At 53.3% G+C, this 20,504-nt stretch overlaps 1 protein-coding gene across 5 annotated transcripts; it reads right to left on the bottom strand.

Annotated features, from left to right (window-relative positions):
• Window positions 1–46: 46 nt before the first annotated feature.
• KIF7 (kinesin family member 7) lies at window positions 47–20,504 on the bottom strand. Of its 5 annotated transcripts, none has more exons than XM_075897087.2 (19): window positions 20,353–20,504; window positions 18,473–18,862; window positions 16,081–16,281; window positions 14,547–14,964; window positions 13,245–13,779; window positions 8,887–9,024; window positions 8,231–8,449; window positions 7,565–7,728; window positions 6,803–6,909; window positions 6,304–6,456; window positions 5,284–5,486; window positions 4,901–5,098; window positions 4,536–4,661; window positions 3,504–3,680; window positions 3,011–3,226; window positions 2,424–2,630; window positions 1,571–1,769; window positions 1,230–1,376; window positions 47–924 (listed from the first exon to the last, which is right to left on the bottom strand). In XM_075897087.2, exons 2-19 carry the CDS (start codon window positions 18,792–18,794, stop codon window positions 524–526), a joined length of 4,131 nt encoding a protein of 1,376 aa, XP_075753202.2. In that variant the 5' UTR covers window positions 18,795–18,862; window positions 20,353–20,504; the 3' UTR covers window positions 47–523. The 5 variants fall into 5 exon arrangements, with proteins under 5 accessions (XP_075753202.2, XP_075753201.2, XP_075753198.2 ...); XM_075897086.2 differs by lacking the exon at window positions 20,353–20,504 and adding an exon at window positions 20,046–20,317 and having other exon boundaries at window positions 16,105–16,281; XM_075897083.2 differs by lacking the exon at window positions 20,353–20,504 and adding an exon at window positions 20,046–20,316.

Raw genomic sequence — 20,504 nt, 5'->3', positions numbered from 1 at the left:
TGAGAGGTTCCATGATTGTATTAAATGAGCATAGGAGGCCGTGTGACACATTTAATAAAACTCACTGATTTATTAGTAAGTAACAGCAGAAACGTAAAAAAGTTACTACAAAGATATTTACAATTCCCCTAGAGCACTTAATACAGCTCCCCCTGCACTAACACAGGAGGAGACCAGCAGGATAAGCTCCTCTAGGGAGCAGGCAGGTTCCAGAACAGTAACAAAAATCTATAGTGTGAGAGGGCCTGACCAGAGCTGTCCCCCTCACTCTGCCTTGGGAAGCTGCAATGGATGAGGGCCAGGAAGACTACCCAGCCAATACTACGGTGCAAGGAAGTGACACTGCATCCAATCAGCTGCCTTTTTAGCAACTTGTCCTTGGAGTGAAAATATCTGAACTCCCACCCCAGTCCTCAATGAAATGCAGCATGTTTTGTGGGCACCAGGAAAGGTATTTACTGACTACATGTAGTAGCGATTGCCCCTTGCAGTGCTGTGCATGGTTAATGTTCAAAGCTTGGCTCTAGACTGGGTTTCTCCTGACATCAATCATTCCTGGATGGGAAAGCACTGGAGCAACACTGAGGCTGGCTCTACGCAACTCCTTGCCAGGTTTGGGCAGAGGAGTCAGGTTCCATGACAGGGCTCCCTCGTGGGGCTGCCCCAGTCTCAGCAGGTACTCTGCCTCTCTCTGTTGAATCCCCTCTGAGCCCAAGGGGTTGTCAGTGGGCAGGGAAGAGCGCCTCCATGTGGATGGTAAAGGTGCATGCACCAAGTCCCTATTTTCATCCCTGCACTTATGGCTTCCTTCAGGGACAGCCAGCTGCATCTGCTGTTCCACAAAACCAGTGCCCAATTCTTCACAGGTCCCAAGTACTGCAGAAGGTCTGTCCCCAGCTCCAAGTATGCTTCTCTCCACCCCTGCTGGAGAAGACAGGTTGTTAGTGATGTGGTTCTCAGGATAGGTGCTGCTGATCCTTATATGAGAGGAAACTCAAGTGTGTCAGTTACAACAAGAGATGGCTGAAGGGCACCATCCCCTCTACTGAAAGAGTGAGCACGGATCATAATCCAAAGGCAACTGTCCCTGCAAAGGCTCTGTCTGCACTTCAGACTTTTGCTGCTACAGAAATGGGGAACTTCTGCCAGGTCATATGCAGGCAAATGAAAGTATGTCAGGGTAAAACGCAAGCTGCACTTCTGAACCTAGGGAGCTGGGGTTTCCTCACCTTTACTCTGTCCTGGGTAGCTCAGATTACTCAGCCTCTGGTTCAGCACCTGGTTTGCCCACATGTAGCGGCTCAGTTCTTTTTCCAGCACTTGAATTCTTCCCTCAAACTGTAGCTTGCTGCTGGCCAGCTCCTCACCCAAGTGCTCTACAAGGAGAACGAGCATTATTACAGCTATGGGGTTTGGAAACCATGCTGTAGTTGCCCAGCAAAGCAGAGGAGCAACAGTTAGTAGGGTTCAAAAAGCTCTATCATGGAAGTGTTAACTAAGGTAGTGGGTATGACTTGAGGGAAGACGAGAAGGGTCCATTTCCACAGACACAGGGAGATGGAGGCGTTACCTTGGCTTTGCTTGAGCAGGAACTGGATGTTCTGCTCGTGCTCCGTCTGTTGCAGGGTGAGCTGGCGGTCCATCTCCAGGCGCTGGCGCTCCACAGCTACCTCCAGCCAGTACACCAGCTGCTGTTGCTCTTCCAGCTGCATTTCTAGCTCCGAGAAACTAATGTGCTGCCTGTGCTGATCCTCTCGCAGGGTCACCACCTGTCCAGGGCTCAAGAAGATGCCCCATGAGCTTCACTCTTCCCCACTGATCAAGTTAGGCTCCTTCTAAGGAGCAAGAAGGGCTTGAGCTTCAATAGAGCCCAGCAATTCCAAAGACCGCAGCTGCTTCAATGCTGCAACAGGGCCACCAGGGGGAGCCAGGCAGCATGAGAGTAATGTCAGGTGGACAGCTAGAGCAGAGCGCAGCTAGGGTGTGTGAACCACTGGGGGCTTGTGTGTCAGAAGGGTACATCTAGACTGCAGAGTTTTTCTGGGAAACCTTTTTCAGAAGAGCAGACGCGTTTTTTCAGCATCTCTGTAAACCTCATTTTACGAGGAAGAAGGGATGTTCTAAAAAGGGGTTTTCTTGACATTTGGCCCAGTGTAGACAGGCCAAATGTCAGAAAAGCCTCTTCCAGAAAAAGCTATGCAAATTGTGGTTCACAATTTACTTCTCTTTTCCCAGAAGAACTGTGTAGTCTAGACCCAGCCATGGAAGCCAGGCTGCAGAAGGGATAAACGGGGGCTGCCCCCTCACAGTGGAAAGCTAGCAAAGCACCAGAACTCCTGGATAAAGGTAGAGCAGGAGGGAAGTGCCATCTGATTAGACCCTATGGTTCTGAGCTGAGCAGAGGGCTCAGGCAGGGCCCCTACCTTATCAAAGTACTTGCAGAGAAGAGCGCGGGTCTCAGAGGAGGAGAGGTAGCTGAGCTTCGCCATTAGGTTCATCTCACACTGGGACAGCAAGCTGGCTGACTCCCGCAGGACCCGCTGTCTGCATGTGATCGACTCATTCTTGTACTCGATTGCAGCATCCAGAGCCTCAATAGCCTCGTCTAGCTGGAACAGGATCCGCTCTTCCTACCGCACGGGGGAGAGGAAGGGAGCTGCACTTACTCCTGGGTTAGAGGGCGGGGGAACAGGAACCAGACCAAAGTAGCCAGGCAGGTGATCTGCTACACGCTTGAGCCCCCTCTTACTCCACTCGTCTCCACAGAGCTTTGGCGGTGCACCTTCCGAGACATAGGTCTCCCTCTATGCATGTGCCCAGCCTCAGCCCTCTTCCCAGGCTGACAACTGTGCTACGTTTGGAATGACAGATGTGAAAAATCAGGCACGATAGGTCTTCTCTCACGTGAGCCACACAGCTCTGAGGCTAGGCATGAAAGGCTGCACCCAGCTCTGAGACACTCTCATGATCTACATGGACTGTGGGGTGGACCTAACAGGCAGCTGGTTACCTCTGGGGATAGCAGGGTGCCCTGGCGCAGCTTGTTGTCTATCTCCAGCCTTTGTTTGAGCAGCTGGTCCTTCTCCTGGCGCAAGCTGTTGATCTCCTGCCGGATCTGCTGCTGGTCGTGAGCGCTGCCATGACGGAGCTGCCCGTTTTTCTCCGTCAGCTCCTTTTCCAGGAGCTCCAGGCGGCTGGACACCCGCACAATGTCATCAGTCAAGGCCTGGAGCAGCAGGAGGAATAAGACCGCAATTAAACCAAACTGCCCCCCATGCCACAGTGAGGAGATTCCTAGGCAGGAAGCCGCTATGGCCAGCAGAAGCAACACAGGGTGGGCACTATTCCCTATGCCAACCTGCTGATGCTGCCTCCAGACCACATTCCTGACCTTAGATCCCATCCCCATCCCTGCCAAGACACCTCGCTCTGGCAAGCTTAGGGCAAGCTGCCTCCCACTTGCCAGCAGATGAGCGAGAGATCTCCACAGCTCGGTAGCCCACCTGGCTGGAGCGGCGTCTCTTGGACTCCAGGCCGTTCTTCTCTTGGAGCAGCACCTCCTTTTTGGCTACTATGGCTTCCCGTTTCCTCAGCTCGTCCTCCAGCTCGTCCAGGGCACGGCGCTGCTCAAGGACTTTGTCCATTTCCAGGTCCAGCCACTTCTTCTGCTCCTCGATTTTCTGATGGAAAGAGAGGGAGGGGATGAGGGGAAGGATGTGGTCACCAATAGGAGGGAGGTTAGGTCAGGGAGGCAAAGGCCTCTACCAGCTACTTCTCTGGTTTCATTGCTGGAGATCTGACTGCTTCACCCCTTAATAGATTTATCATAGAATCCTAGGGTTGGAAGAGACCTCGGGGTTATCAAGTCCAGCCCCCTGCTCAAAGCAGGACCTACTCCAACTAAATCAACCCAGCCAGGGCTTAAAAACCTCTAGGGATGGAGATTCCACCACCTCCCAAGGTAACCCATTCCAGTGCTTCACCACCCTCCTAGGGAAATAGTTTTTCCTAATTTCCAGCCTAGACCCCCCCCCCCTCCCCACTGCAAGTTGAGACCATTGCTCCTTGTTCTGCCATCTGTCACTACTGAGAGCAGTATCTTTCCATCTTCTTTGCAAACCCCCTTCATGTAGTTGAAGGCTGCTATCAAATCCTCCCCCCTCGCTCTTCTCTTCTGTAGTCTAAATAAACCCAAATCCCTCAGCTCCTCCTTGTAAGTCATGTGCCCCAGTCCTCTAATCATTTTCATTGCCCTCCGCTGGACCCTCTCCAATGCGTCCACATCCTTTGCGTAATGGGGGCCCCAGAATTGGATGCAATACTCCAGTTGTGGCCTCACCAGTGCCAAATAGAAAGGAATAACAACTTCCCTAGGTCTGCTGGCAATGCTCCTCCTAATACACCTTAATATGCCGTTAGCCTTCTTGGCCCTACCAGTCAGGGCATGGAGACCGAACACCTCTGCTGACCGTACCAATCTGGTGCAGGATTCCCTAAGGCCCACCCCATTTGCAGAGGGGGTCACTGCTATGTACCTGCTGCTGCTCCAGGCTGAGCACAGAGCCATTGCTGCCACTCCTCTGTTTCCTCTGGAAAGCTGCAATCTCCTCCGTCTTGATGCGCAGGATCTTCTGATGCTTCTCATGCTTCAGCTCCAGCTCCTGCACGAGGGGGAGCAGCTGTTAGTTTGGGGGTGAAGTGGGGGGAGAACAGGTTGATCCAGTGCCCCGGAGCTCAGACTGGAGCCCTCCCAGCCTCCAGCTCAACTCACTGGGCTAAGCGGTTACTCCAGAAAATGCAGTACAGGCTTCCCTCCTCGTCCTGCTGCTGCTGAGGACACAGGGCCACACACCGGAGCTACCCTCTGCCCTTGGCTGGCACACAGGGCTCTAGCTCTGACCTTGACGCGATGCTGCCGCTTGTGCATCTCCGTCTCCAGGCGGCGTTTCTGCTCAGTCTCCTCGCGCAGGCGTCTCTGCAGCTGCCCCTGCTGCCGCCGCATCAGCTGGACATTTCTTTCCAGCTCCTGCACCCGCTTCTCACTCTGGGCCGAGAGCGACACCAACCTCTCCGTCACTTGCTTCTTCTCTCGCAGCACCTGCCATATGAGGGCTGCCCTTAGGCTGAGGGCCAAGAAACCGCATACCACCCTGCCCTTCAGAGAACCCACACCAGCTGTTAGACAGCCAGTCCCCAGCCCGGCTCTTTAACTGCCCCTCAACCTGCAAGAGCTTCCTCTCCCCCCAGCTGGGGCAGACGGGAGAACCCCAGGCTCACACTGACCCGTGCCTTGCCCTGGGCTGCTGCAACCCGCGTGCGATACTCCTGCAGTTTGCATTTCTCTCCAGTGTCCCGGGGCTCCTTCCCCTCCAGTTCCTGCAGCTGCTTCTGGCCACTGCTCAGCTCTGCTCGCACCTGCTCCGCCTCCTGCTCCAGCTCAAAGATCTTCTGGCAGTACTGTCTGTTCATGGCTTGGGCATCCTTGCCTGAAACCAGCAGGGAATCCAAGCCATCACCAACTGCCTTGCCCCCCACCCTACCTCCTTCCAGGTGGCTTATCCGGGAGGACAGCAATGACAAGGGCCTGTATGGCATCCGCTAGCCTATCAGGAGCAGTTTGGCACCAGGACACTGGGCGGTGCTAGACCAGCCTCTCCAGGGCACGAGCTGGTGCTGTCTGGCTCTTGGCTCATCTTGCTGGAAGCCTCTGCACCATCCCACATCCACCACCCGCCCAGCTGGTCTGATCGCCAGCAATCCCTGCTCTAGCTTTGGTAACAGCCGGTCGGTGGGGAGAGCTAGTTCCTGAGATTCCTCCCCCTCCTCCCGTGAGCCACTCAGTATCCTTGCTGCCTTCAGCTCCTCCGGTGTGACCCTGGGGAAGCCAAGGGGAAGGATCTCAGCCAGCAGCTGGTGTCACAGCACTCGCTGGGCTCTGCCTGCTGGGAGAACGGATGCAGGGGGGGAGGGATGACTGGGGGGTGACTGTCTTATACTGCATGCATGGTATTTCCTGAGACCAGGCAAGCAGCTGGGCATGTGGCCCAATTCCTTTGCTAGCAGATCCAGGGAGTGGGGCCATGCTCATGGTAACAAGCATGGCAAAGGGCACTCAGCTCCCTGTGAGTCTGGCCTACTAGGGACAGGTGCACAGGGAGGGAGGCTGAGCTGGGGGAATGGAGGGCACAGCGTCCCACCAGGAGAGAAGACAAGCAGAGATCCAGCACCTCCTGCCACAGGCGTGAGCCCCGAGAGCTCCAAGGCCTGCCTGGCAGGAACATTACCCCACCAGCAGCTCTGCACCTGTCTTGATGAGCTCCGCGATCAGCTCCTCCTTCATACGAATGTTTATTGCAAGCTCCCGGATCTTCTGCTGGGCTTGCACCAGCCGCCGCTCTGAGTCCTTCCCTGAAAGGCTTTCCCTGGGACCAGCCAGCCCCCTCCTCCTGCAGGCCTCTGCAACACAGAGAGCCAGTCTCTTCAGGACCTCGCCCAGGAAGCTGCTGTCCCCTCTGCACTTTGCTGTGGGGACAAGCCCTGGTGGAAAGCCCTGGTTGCCGTCCTCTTTAGCACAGTGCTACAGCCCTCAGAGACTGCAGATCCCAGCATGAGATGCTTCCTCTTGAGCAAAGCATCCATTCCGCACTAGCAGCAGCAGCCCTCAGGCTCTGGCCTAGGCTGGGCAGTCTGGATGCTCCTGCACTTTTCTCTTCCAGAGCAGAGCACGTGGCCGGCTCCTCACTGCTACCAACAGCAGCTGAGGGCATCACCAGCCTCCCCCCAGGACCCAGTCTCCACTTACCTTTGGGCAGCTCCAGGGACTCCTCCTGGATGGGCAGTGAGCTGCCTCTGCTCCCCTCCTCACACAGCTTGCTGGAAACGTCTTGGCACAAGCTTCGGATCCCGTTTCTAGAACAGCAGCCAATCAGTTAGGCTACAGCTGAGGGAAGAGAGAACCCGCGCCAAGCCGGCCAGCTGGCACTAGCCCAACAGAGAGGGACGAGGATGCCCGTGGCCTATCAGGCAAGGCAGCGGGACCGGGACTGACACAGCCGACTCAATCCACTTCCCTGCAGACAGATGTCCACGGCCCCCACGCCAGCAGTTGGCAGCCTCAGCAGAGACGTCAAGGGCTGAACGGCCCCGGAGATGGAGCTCAGCTCTCCGCTCTAAAACCAACTCCTGCAAATCAGGGCAGAGATACAGCAGGACGACACCTGAACTGCCACTGCCTGTGCTGTGCAGGGTGGGCTCAAGCTCCGGGGCCATCAGGCCAGCACCAGCCTCACTGAGCAGTTAGATGCTAACCCGCACTCGGCCATTACAAACACGCTCACTTTGCCTGACTTCCGGTTTGGCTGCTCTAGTTCTACAAGGGCCTCTTGTGCTTAGGGGAGACACGGCACTGCCTGGCTGAGGGCACAGAGATGGCTCATTTAGAGCTGGCCCAGTTCCTGCAGGCCACCCTGGCTGGCACGTGGACACGTCCTTAATCAGGGGAAGCAGGCACGGTGTTTGCTGAGTGACCCTGGCTGATGCTCCCACCCGCACAACCTCCACTCACCTCCGCTTGTGCAACGCCTGTTTTGTCTCCCCCTCTTCCTCGGAGTCCTCGCTGCACTCCTTCATCAGCAGCACATCTCTGGCCTCCCGTCTGCAGGCCACGCCCTGTGCATGGGTATGGCAAGGCATGGCCGGGTCCTCCCCCAGCTGGGCTGGGCTGTTGAGCTGCTCGGGGCAGAGGGGGCAGTCACACATGGAAAGACGGGCACTTCACGGGGAACAGAGCTCAGCAGGGGCCACTGAGCTATACAGAGGGGAGACCGTGTGGAGCTCAGTGGTGTTGTGAGCAGAGCTGATGAGTTCCTGGACCCAGCCGGCTGCTCCAGCGATGTGGCACAAAAGGCTTTACCTGCAGCCTGGGCTCGGGATGCCATCTGTAAGTACTCAGACTTGGCTGAAAGCAGTTTTTCCCCAAACTGAGGCAAAGTCTCACATCAGGGAGCACGACACCCAAGCCTACGGCTGAGTTTCAAGCCTGGGCCCATTTTGCTGGAGGCCGGTCTCCCTCCCAAACTCCACCATGGCTCAAGGGACTTTGTTCAAACCCACTGACAGGATTAGAGACCCAGTGTAGGAAAGGCCAGTGCCTGCGGTCAGGGCATCCAGAAGAGAGAACAGCACTTTTCCAAGAGCAAGCACCCGTGGCAATGACGTCCACCTCACCCACCTTTCCACGATGGCTCTGGCTGGTGAGGGACGGCCTTGACTGCCCCATGCTGAGGTCATGGGACTGTGCAGTATTCAGCGGGGCTGTGTGAGGTCTCTGGGCAAGCTCCACCAGGTGAACATTTTGCAGCAGCTCCGGCACCAGCAGGTTTGGCACGGCCATCTCCAAGCGCACGTGTAGCTCAGAGATGGCATCCTGCTGCTCCTGCAGCTTGTCGCTCTGAAAGACGAGGGAAGACGTGGTTTCCCACGTACATGCTGCTAGCACAGTAGCAAATGGGACATACTGCACTTTCCCTGATTGCCCACCCCCGCTGTCTAATCCATCCAGAAAAGGGAGGGCAGATTAACAGCAGAAACAAGTGTGGCAGGCAACTGGCTGGGTTTGGGGAGCATGTGGAAGGCACTAAAAACCCAAAAGGAAAACCCCACCCCATAATGGAGAATCTACAGCATAGGCCAGGCTGGGCCAAATGGCATTTGAAATTAAAGGTCCCCTAGACGGGCCCATTCTCTGTGAGGCAATGAAGACTGAAAAGGGAGAAAGGGATCCTAAAGACTCCAGAGGTGCAGGGAGGGACTGCCCACCGGACAGAGAGGTACAGGCTGCGGGCACTGAAAGGCAGCAGGAACTGGAGAGGAGAGAGGCAGCAGTACCTGCAGTTTGTACTGCTCCATGGCATCTTCCAGGGCAGCCAGGAAGTCCCGGTTCTCCTCCTCCAGACGCTCCACTTGTCTCTGCAGCTGGGCCAGCTGTTCATCTCTGGTTGCCTCACCTGCCTTCTCTGCACTCACCTGCCCCCAGGGAAGAGAAGAGAAACAGCATCAGTAATAGGGATGTAAGCGACTAGCCATCTTAAAAGCTGGTTCCCCCCAGCACCCTCTCTGCAGGAGGGGGAGCAGGGGAGGCAAAGGCGCAGCAGGGGAGTGGGCGCAGGCTGGGACTCAGCTGTCTCAGTTCGCACCCGATCCCAGATGCTGCACTTCTGCTTTTTAAATGTAGAAATTGCCGCAAAGCTCTTACTACATTTAAAAGGCAAAGGCGCAGCAGGGGACTGGGCGCAAGCCGGAAATCAGCTGTCCCAGCTCACACGCATTCCTAGAAGCTGCGCTTCTGCTTTTGAAATGGAGCAAGAGATGCGGGCGTCAGTCACCACTTGCACCAGGTTCCCCGCTGCACCTTTGCCTCCCCTGTCCAGGTTCCCTGCTGTGTCTCTGCCTTTGAAATGTAGCAAGAGCCGCCCGCCTGATGGAAATTAACTGCTCAATTAGCCATTGACTGCTCAATTAGCTGATTCATCGATATGTAACATCCCTAATCAGTAACCCCCAAAACTTCACTGTGCCATTGTGCTCCTCCCCACCCAATATGCAACACAAACAGGTATATCTACTGTATGGTCTGCCACTCACCCCACACCCTGAATGCACACAGCCGTGGCCGCAGCGTGCAGAGCTGCTACTCTGGGAACATTCAGTGTCTCTCAGACAGCAGATACACATAAGAGTGGCCACATGGGGGGAGGGGTCAGACCAGAGGTACAATCTAGCCCAATATACTGTCTTCCAACAGTGTCCAATGCCAAGTGCCCCAGAGGGAATGACCAGAACAGGGAATCATTAAGTGATCCCTCCCCTGTTACCCATTCCCAGCTTCTTGAAAACAGGCTAGGGACACCAACCCTGTCCACACTGGCAAACCTACCCTCCATGAATTTATCTAATTCTTTTTTTAACCCAGTTAAAGTCTTGACATTTCACAACATCCTCTGGCAAGGAGTTCCACAGGTTGACTGTGCACTGTGTGAAGAAATACTTCTTTTTGTTTGTTGTTTCAAATCTGCTGCTCATTGGGTGACCACTAGTCCTGGTATTATGAGGAGTAAACAACTCTTCCTTATATATTTTCTCCACAGCAGTTATGATTGTATAGACCTCTATCATATTCCTCCTTAGTTGTGTCTTTTCCCAAGCTGAAAAGTCCCAATCTTATTCATCTCTCCTCATACGGAAGCTGTCCTATGCCCCTAATCATTTTTGTTGCCCTTTTCTCAAACTTCTCCAAGTCCAATGTATCTTTTTGGAGATGGGCAACCACATCTACTTGCATACAGTATTCAAGATGTAGGGCATACCACGGATTTCGAATTCATATAGAGGCAATATGATATTTTCTGTCTTATTATCTACCCCTTTCTTAATGATTCCCAACATTCTGTTTGCTTTTTTAACTGTTGCTGCACATTGCATGGATGTTTTCAAAGAGCTAACCACAATTACTTCAAGCTCTCTTAAGTGGTAATAACAATGTTATTTTATATGTAAAGTTGGAATTATGTTTTCCTATGTGCATTACCTTGCATTTATTAACACTGAATTTCATCTGATATTTTGTTACTCAGTCACCCAGTTTTGAGAGATCCCTTTATGGCTTTTCAGTCTATTTTGGAATTAACTATCTTGAGTAGCTCTGTAACATCTGCAGTTTTTTTACACCTCACTGTTCATCTGTTTTTCCAAATCATGTATGAACATGTTGAACAGTACTGACCCAAGGGACACCACTATTTACCCTTCCCCATTCTGAAAACTATCCATCTATTCCTACCCTTCGTTTCTCATCTTTTAACCAGTTACCAATCCAGGAGAGGACCTTCCCTCTTATCCCATGACAGCTTACTTTGCTTAAGAGTCTTTAGAGAGGAACCTTGTCAAAGGCCTTCTGGAAATCTAAGTATGCTGTATCCCCTGGATCCGCCTTGTCCACATGCTCATGGACCCCTCAAAGAATGCAACTAGATACATGAGGCATGATTTCCCTTTACAAAAACCATGTTTGACCCTTCACCAACAAATTATGTTCATCTATGTATCTGACAATTCTGTTCTGTACTACAGCTTCAACCATTTTGTCCACTCTTGAAATCAGGCTTACTGGCTTATATCTGCCAGGATCACGCCTGGGGCCTTTTTTAAAAACTGGCATCACATTAGCTATCCTCCTGTGTCACTGGTACAGAAGCAGATTTAAATAAACCATAATTAATAAGTTCTGGAATTCACGTTTGAGTTCCTTCACCACTCTTGGTGAATATCATCTCATTCTGGTGACTCATTACTGTTTAATTTAACAATTTGTTCCAAAACGTCCCCTAATGGCACCTCAATCTGGGAAAATTCCTCAGATGTGTCACCTAAAAAGAATGGCTCAGGTCTCTCTCTCATCCTCAGCCATGAAGACCGAAGCAAAGAATTCACTTGGTTTCTCTGCAATGGCCTTATCGTCCTTGGGTGCTTCTTTAGCATCTTGATCATCCAGTGCTCCACCGCGCATTTAGCAGGATTCCTGCTTCCAAAGTACTTTCTTGGGTTCTCGTCCTATGGTTTTTAATTTGGGGGATACTTTTAAGTTGAGCCTCTTTTATGGTTTCTTTGAAAAGTTTCCACCCAGCTTGCAGGGATTTCACTTTTGGCCCTGTACCTTTTCATTTCTGTTTAACTAGCTGCCTCATTTGTACGTAGTCCTTCTCCTTCCTGTGTGACTGGGGGGAAAGGCCGGAGCGGAGAGACGTTATTTATACCGTTATTAAGTCAGGCTGTCGTGGGGCGCCAGCTGCACTGGGGATGCTGCTGGAAGGAAGGGTTGCAGTGCTGGTCATTTTGTCTGCAGAATACGCTCGATGGGGCTCCCCATCCCACACCACCTCCCGCCCCTCACTCACTGAAGTAACTTCTCTAGCTTGATGGCCAGGAGTACGTACATTCCAGACTGCACTTGGAACTAGCTCGATTTCATGTTTCTAAGAATCCCACTGGTAGCCAGCCACCTTTCTGCCTCGCTACTATCTCTGCAAGCAGGATCCCGGCTTCTCCCTCACTCCCCGGCCACACTCTGGGGCTGACTTACTGTGTGGATGCTGCTTTCTACCCCAACAGCAGCTGCCTTGCAATGGGGAGCAGGCAGGCAGGAGGGGTTGGGAGGCTTTCCTAGTCAAAGTCCGAGACGCACTTTGTCCTCCATGGAGAACAGGGATTGCTGAGTTACTCAGAGGGAACTAGTGCAAGCTAACAGGGCTGGGAGTCAGCTGTCAAGTGGGGCCAGGGCCTCAGAGCCCTCAGCCTTGGCTTTCTCTTGCTGTCCCATACCGTTTACCTGTGGCCTGACCCAGCCCACGTTCCTGTTGTAGCTAAGCGCCTCTCCATCACTACTGCATTTACCCCCCAGGAAGGATGTTAAGCATCGAGTAAATGACTAATCGTGAATTTGATACAAATTGTATCGAGGACACGATTAGTCAATAAGGGACCACTGCGGCTCTGCAGTTTAAATGTAGTAGGAGCCGGGCGTGCAGGCAGCAGGAGTGAGTAGGTCCGGGACCAGGCGCAAGCCAGGACTGCTTCAGTCACGGCTCACGCTGGGTCCCGCATTGTGCCTCTGCCTTTTAATTGTAGTAAGAGCTGGGTGGCTCTTACTCCACTGTGCCTTTGCCTCCCCTTCCCCCCACCCACACCACAGAGACAGTGCTGGAAGGAATCGGCTTTTAAGCTGGTTCCCCCCCAGCACCAGCTCCTGCCTCGCCCCCCCCCACCCCTCACCCTGACATAGAGGCAGCAAGGGGGGAATGTGAGTAGTTAATTCGACTACTCTTTTACGTCCCTACCCCCAGTGCTCTGAGGCAGCGCAGTGCTGATGTCCTAATTGTACAGGTGCACAGGCCAGGGAAGCCTGTTGAAGAGCTGGGAACTGAACCTAGATGTCCCGGGCTAGCTCTAACCATGGGCCATCCTTCCTCTCTCAAAGGGAGTTCTCTTTTCTATCCCTAGGAGGCTGGACCCACCCACCGAGGGGCTCTGAGGAGGGCCTAATACAGAGACAGCTTTGTCTCCTTCTCTTCTTTCCGCTCTGCCCATACAGCTGCTCTTCCTCCTCAGCACTCTGCTCTATCACCATCACCCCCTGGATACCGCACTGACCCTTCGCACTGCCCAAACCGCAACACTGACCCCCCCAATACCTGAGACCGTGAGGGCTTTGAGCCTTGCGCCTGGGGACACTGATCCTCTGCTGAGGCGCTCTCAATGCCACTGTCCTGGCCAGAGGCCGAGGTCAGCTCGCTCCTCCCGCTCTCCACCGCGCACAGCCACTCCTTGACCCGCAGGATCTGCTCCACGGTCAGGTTGCCCTCCCTCTGCAGCTCCGTCAGGAGCTGGTAGGCGGCATCCGTGCACGTCCTGTAGTGAGCGCACTCTGCCAGCAAGCGGGCCGTGTGCTCTGGCGGGCACCGCTTGGCAGCATCGGAGCGGTTTATGATACGGGTCTCCGAACGGTGCCGCTGCTCCAGCGCCTTCTGCAGGCTCTTGATTTGAAGCTGCAGCTCCTCTACATGCTCCGTCTCCCGGCGGCAGTTCACCACGGCCCTGTTCTTAATGTTCTGAGCGCGGCTGGCATAATTCAGCGTGTTGAGACTCTCGTCAAAATCAGAGGAGGAAGGGCTGACGCAGGCAATCATGACAGTCTGGGCATTGCCCCCCAGGGAGTCTTTCAGGATCCTAAGGAGAAGAGCAGAGCCATCAAACCAGAGCAAGGGGCTGCAGCCCTTCCACGGCAGACATGCCAGGGGCTGGAAGGGTACTTCCAGCACCACCCCTCTGACAGAGCAAAGCCAGGGGTCCAAAATCACCCCAATGCTGGCAAAAGGGGCCTGGATGACAGCCCTGAGTCCCTGAATGTTCCTACAGGAGAGGGAGAGCAAAGCCTGAAGCACTAAAAGTGTCCCTCATACTGACCTCTGGCAAAGCCGCCTCTGGTGCAGTGGTCACATTGGGAGCGAGGGGCTTCCCTACTGCACACAGGGCCCCAAACTTCCATCTGATGGGCGCATCTGCTAGTCACTGGTAGGCAGGAATGGGTGACAGCCTCAATACCCCACTCTCAGTGCCCTGCCCCAGACCAGCCAAATGAAGCAGCATGGGAATAAGCTGGACTTTCACACTTAAACTTGGTGCTCTGCTTCTCAGGGCCCCCTCCAGTAAAACACACTGACACAATGGACTGACAGAGCCAGATACCTGTGGCCTTTTGGTGAAATGGTCAGAACCAGTCAGAGACCCTCCAAATGAGAGTGGCAGGGACAAGAGGCCTGGCAAAATCAACTGTAGCAGCCGCCAACTCTGACTGCACAGGGGCAGCCATGACCCAGCCAGACCCCTCAGCGTGCTGGGAAGGGGTAAAGAAGCCTGGTTATCCCTGCTACGAGCTAAGAGAGCACCAGCCAAATGAGCAGAGCGACGTGGATGGCCCAAGCATCAAGCGGTACCTGGTGATTTTAGAATCCCTGTAGGGAATGTGGCTGCATTTCCTGCGAGGGTCCCCCAAGGCGCTGATCACGTTGCCCAGGGCCAGCAGGCCACTGTTGATCTGGATACTCTCCTTCAGGCGCTCCCCTGTGTTTCCGGTCTTCACCACCCGCTCGGAGCCTGCAAGGTCCACAAAGTGGAATTTGGAAGTCAGGACTTGGCCGGAGGCTGGGACCGAGGCCCGGTCATGGAGGGCGAGGTGAGTGAGGCGGCCGGCACCACGCCGCTGCTCCATGGTCACGGTGAAGATAGTGTGCGAGCGGCTCGACTGTGTGTTGATGTGGGTGGCTCCCGTGTGCTTGACGGTGTTGCCCATTTCTAGCAGACTCAGGACCTCATCCAGCCCCTCCACTTCTGTTTCCTTCACCCCATACAACACTGCAACGAGACAGACAAGGCAGTGATCACACTGGCATGGATACTTACACCCTGCCAAGGAAAGTCACACACAGCGACAGCCAGCATGTCCAGCAGGGGTGAAAGGGCAATTTGAGTATCAGAGGGGTAGCCGTGTTAGTCTGACTGCAAAAGCGACGAGGAGTCCTGTGGCACCTTATAGACTAACTGAAGTGTTGGAACATAAGCTTTCGTGGGCAAAGACCCACTTCGTCAGCTGCAATTTGAGAGTCACAAAGAGTAACCCTCCCAGAAGGGAAATCCGTTTCCTAGCCAAAAGGTTTTCCTCCAGCTAGCAGGGGACAGGGGTTTGTTATTGGAGGGTTGCTTGAGAGGGCCAGACTGTGAGCACCCAGGTAATTCGCCACGGGCCATGCCCCCACACTCAGCCATGGGCGTCTACATTAAACAACCAGCGCTAGTTCATTTGTTTGGGAGCCAAACCCTTCCACCCCTGCCTTATCATATGAATAAGAGCATGGGCTTAGCTCACATGTGGCAAAGCAGACAAATGAGGTTACGCATAGCTACTCTTGGGAACAGCCCCAGGACTCTTGCTCTCAATCACATACACTTTCTTTGGGGGCCTCTGAGCCAACAGGGGCCATAAAACTCATGTGTGGCTGAAAATGGAGACCTGCACCCTGAGGACCCTTTCCATGCTAACTGCTGCTATCACCATCAGGTGGTGGCACATTAAATGGTCCCCTGTGAAATGAATTTCCAGCCCCAGGGGTACCTGCACAACTGATCTACTGAAGATGTTGGAAGCCCAGCTCAGTTCCGGCTCACGCCAGGTCTGGGAGCTCAGACCACGCCCTAGACAGGGGCTGCTGCCACCCTGCGCCGCTGGAGAGGCAGCAGCACTGGGCAACAGGCAGCCAGTCCATAAGGGGAGCTGTTTTTTAAACCGGCTCCTCTCACGGACCAGCTCCCACCCGGCAGGGATCTTCTCGGGACTGAGGCCAGAGCTCACTGGCTGCCCGCCCCCGCCCCCAGGGACTATAGAAGTCAAGTAACCAATAAGAATTCATGAGGTTACTCGACTATTCAATTAACCGATAGTTACCATCCCTATCTAAGAACAGTCACATGTACCAATATTGCCCTTGTCATCCTCACGGATCTGGATGTCCTTGCTGGCTGTCTCCACTTGCAGGAGGTCCTGGAACTCCTCCTTGTACACCTCCAGGTAGGAGACTCTGACTGTGTAGTCAATCAGGTCATTCTCGTCAATGAGTTTGAAGGTCTCAGCCATGGCACGTGGAATGATCCCCTGCTCATCCTCATTAATAGAAGCTGACAGAGAGAAAGACACACATACAATCACCAGAAGCAGTGGATGTCCAGAAAGCCTATTCCAGCGTGGGGTGCACTTCTCATGTCATAGGAACAGTAAACCACAGGGACCAGACTCACACTATCACATGTGCTCAGCATTGGGGGGGGGGGGGGGGGGGCACATTAAAGGGCCCAAGAAGCACAAGTCATAGGAGGTTGTAGGATCCTTGTCCAAATTCTCCTCTACCTACCGTTGCATTCCTGCTCCTCTTTATCCAGAGATGGCACATCTTAAGGTATCACAGCACAATTAACCTATCCTGGTCTGAGCACCCAAGTTACACTCAGGCTAGGTTAAGAGTTCCCATGGCCAAACTATATCCACACCCTCACTGTTTCTGAACTCTCCCTCATGTCTGGAGGCACAACTCACAGTTCTTTGTTCTGAGATGGCTCCAGGATTCTTTCCCACCTAGTTGTGTAAATTGCAGGAAAATCTGTCTGTCCTTTGAGGGGAATTGTGGGAAGGCACTGGAGGATTAACAGCACTTGAGTGCTGAATATTCACTGAAAAATGGACAGGCTACAGCCTACGCAAAAACAAGGTCTGGCTCTAATCCCCTACCTTGTCAGGTAAACTAGCTCAGGCTGAACCTGGGTCAGAGATCTGTGTGGAAAGTCACAAGGTTGGGCTAAAACATGGTAGAGAACCCAGATTAACTGTGCAGTAAAGACATATTCTTAGAGGTAATGCATGTATGGAGTTGGAAAGTGTTTTCCTACAGAGTGAAAAGTAAATTGTAATACCTGTAGCTAGCAAACATTATGGCTGAGGGTGAAATGTGATTTCCTCTGGATCCAGCACTGCTCAGAACTTTCTCTAATGGAAAAAAAAAGTTCTACCGGGCTGAGAATTTTTTAAAATTAATTTAAGTTTGGGGAATCTCCAATAGCCCCAAACCATCTGACGTTATAAGCCTCAAGCCTGGCATGAAGGTAGTACCCGTAAATGCAAAAAGAAAAGTCAAGCCAAGTCTAAAGATATAAAAGCAATACAGTATTTTTATAGCTATGAAGTTACCTTTCTGCACATATGCAGTAAATATCTTAAGATGCCGTAGGTATCAAAACAGCCAGCCTTGAGGCATAAAAGCTTTTATGGGAAGTGAACAAGAGTAGCTCAAGAAAAGGTGGGAAAGGAAAGTGTACAATAGAAACCTACAATGAAAATAAATGCAAAACTCTTTCTGTTAAAGGCTGATCTAGGGTATGTCTATACTGAAATCACTACAGCAGTACTGCTGCAGCTTCAGTGTAAACCAAGAGAGGGGAACCTGTTTTGGATTGGGGGCCACTGACCCAAAGAAATATCCTTCAGGGATCACACACCTGTGAAAAGCAAACCAACCAACCAATAAAACCCTCACTGGCCTGGCCCATGAGAAACAAAAAGAAAAAGAAAGAAATCTCATTGGCTTGGCCCCCAAGGGGAAAAAAAAGACACAATATCACACTTGGGACACCACAGCTTTGTGATGCATTGGGGGATGCCGAGGTAGAGAGACTGAGCGCTTGTGCCTGCTACGGGGCAGAAGAGAAGCCCCAAGCTGGAGGCCGGATCCACGGAAGCCAGGGGCCAGATCCACCTTCAGGCCATAGGTTTCCCACTCAGGCAGCAATGGGAACAAGTTCTCCCGTTTATATAGTTAATCCACTTCCCTGAGAGGCAGTAGCTAGGGTTGATGGAAGAATTCTACTGTTGTCCTAGTACTATACAGGAGGTTAGGTTGGCATCTCTGAGGAGTGTGGATTTTTTACACTTTGAGAGACAATGCTATGCTGATGTAAGTTTTTAGTGTAGAACAACCCTGAGAAATTAAGGAAATTAAGGAAAATCAAAGGTGAAAGCACCCTTAGAAAAATCACAAAACAATCTTCTTGCTTGTACTCAGGTGAATGATAGGCAGGATGGTCAAATTGAGGAGCCTTTGAATTTCCTCAACTTTTTGCCTACTTCATTTTTCAGCCTGCGTGTTGACCATCACCAGCTTTTCATGCTACTGTTACTAAACTAGCTTAAGAAGTCCTTTCTGCTTCTACCTAAAAGGGATCCTGGTGCCCTCGTGACAGCCAGGCAGTGGATGGAGGAAGGAACTATTGTTATACATTCATCGGGGGGTGGGAAAGTGCTACTTCTTCAGATACTCACAGACACTTGCTTCCCCAATGGTGTAGGTTTTGCCCGAGCCTGTCTGGCCATAAGCAAACACAGTAACGTTGAAGCCTTCAAAGAAGGCCTCGACCAGCGGCTGCACGCAGGCACCATACACTGACTCTTGATCGGAGGATTCAGTAAAGACAGCATCAAAGTGGAAATGGCGGTTACGCCCCAGGGTCACTTCCTTGGTCTCTGGGTTTCCATGGAGGCAGGTCTCATGCCCATGCAACAGCTCCTTGGGCAGCAGGGGTCGAATGCGCACAGCCACTCTAACGGCTGTCTCCTCAGCTCGGGGCTCAGCTTTCAGACCCATGATCAGCAATAGCTGCCAAGTCAGGTGAGCGACAGGCCAGGCACAAACACCATTTCTCTGCTCACGTGCTGTGAAGAGAGAGGCTGGTTAGTGTGGATTCCGACCAGCAACTGCCTCTTAGCACCACTGAGAAAGGCTCCTGATCATTTGATTGAAGATTGGAGAGAACAGAGATGGAAAAGATCAGGACCTAGCTAGAGCATTTACTAGAGCATTATCCAGTCTTGTTTCATGTATCCTTAGTTTCGGGGCTCCCACACACTTTGGGGGGGGGGCTATTCCCCAACTAGCTCAATGCCAGAGTCAGGACTTTATCCCCATAGTCAATCTGCATTTTTCCATCGCTAATCTCCGGAGCCCTGAAAATCTGCAGATATCCACTTTTTACCCATGGGTATCCACCTCATGGCTCATTCTTATGGATATATACGCAGATGCTGATACAAATTTTATATCTAGAACCCTGCAAATCTGCAAATATCCACTTTATATCCACGGGTATCTGCATCTATGGATGTGGATGCAGACAGCTGTAGCTCATTTTTGCAGACAGAGATGCAGATGTAAATTTTATATACATGCAGGGCTCTACTAATCTCTTTCAGGTCCCCATGCACAGCCCGAACAAGGTCTCCAATCTCTCTTTGACAATGCCCTGGAAACAGGAGGATCACTCCCTCCCAACTCATCTTATTAAAAAAAGGATAGGCTGGTGGCATGGGCACAGTTGATCATCTGTGCCTCTGCCAAGCAGGGATGTGAAGGACTAGTCAACAGGTTAGTCAACTAGTCACTCCCCTCCCCTCCCCAGCCTTGCTGCCTCAGAAGAGGCAGTGGCCAGGAGGAGGGGTACTTCAAAGCAGCAACGCCGCTCGAAGCCTGAGGCCAGACCCCAGTCTCCACGCAGCGCTGCCGCATGCAGCCCAGGGCCAGCTAGAGTGTCCCCAGGCTGCACTTGGCGTTTCAAAGCGGCTGTTGCTACACTTCAAACGCGAAAGTGCCACATGGAGCCTGGAGTCAGTGGGGGAGTCCCCAGCTGATCGGGGCTGCCGCTTTGAAACGCCAAGTGCAGCCTGGGGACCCTCGAGCTGGCTGTTGCTACACTTCAAAGGCCGAGGCACCCTTATCGACTAATCAAATAGTCGATGCAAAACTGCATCAGCTATTCGATTAGTCGATAGTTAACATCCTGCCCACCAAGGCCTCCGGGCACCACCACGAACGAGAGAGGGCAGCGCGCTCAATAAATACCAGGGGCTCTCGCAACTCTGCGCTCCCGCCTCCACGCTGACCCTGACATTCCCTCGGGCTGTGGTGGACGGGGGCACCCCGGAGACCGCAGGGTGCCCAGACTCTCCCCAGGCGGGAGAAGCGGGTCAGGACACCGATCGCAGGGGTGGGTGCCGGGGCACTGGGGCGGTGGGTAGCGCCCCCATGGCAGAGCAGTGCGCTGAGCCGGGGCCGGGCTTGGCATGACGCGCCGAACCCCCGGGTGCGAGGGGCCGCGCTGAGCCCCGGAGCGGGGAGGGGTCCCGGGCCCACGCAGCCCCGCACTCACCGCTCCAGCCGGCCGCGCTGGGCGCACCGCGATGGCGTCAGGCGGCTCCGCCCGGCCTAAGGGGGCTCCAGTCCCGCCCCCACCAGGGGCGTCAACTCCGGCCCGTGTCCCCGTCCTGCCTCCCGCCGCTCAGGGCATCGCAGGATCCTCTG

Source organism: Pelodiscus sinensis, chromosome 14 (genome assembly GCF_052426305.1).
Source record: "Pelodiscus sinensis isolate ZL-2025 chromosome 14, ASM5242630v1, whole genome shotgun sequence".
Lineage (NCBI taxonomy): Eukaryota > Metazoa > Chordata > Testudines > Trionychidae > Pelodiscus > Pelodiscus sinensis.
The sequence above is the reverse complement of the archived record's forward strand: the minus strand, read 5'-3'. Positions and strand labels throughout refer to the sequence as shown.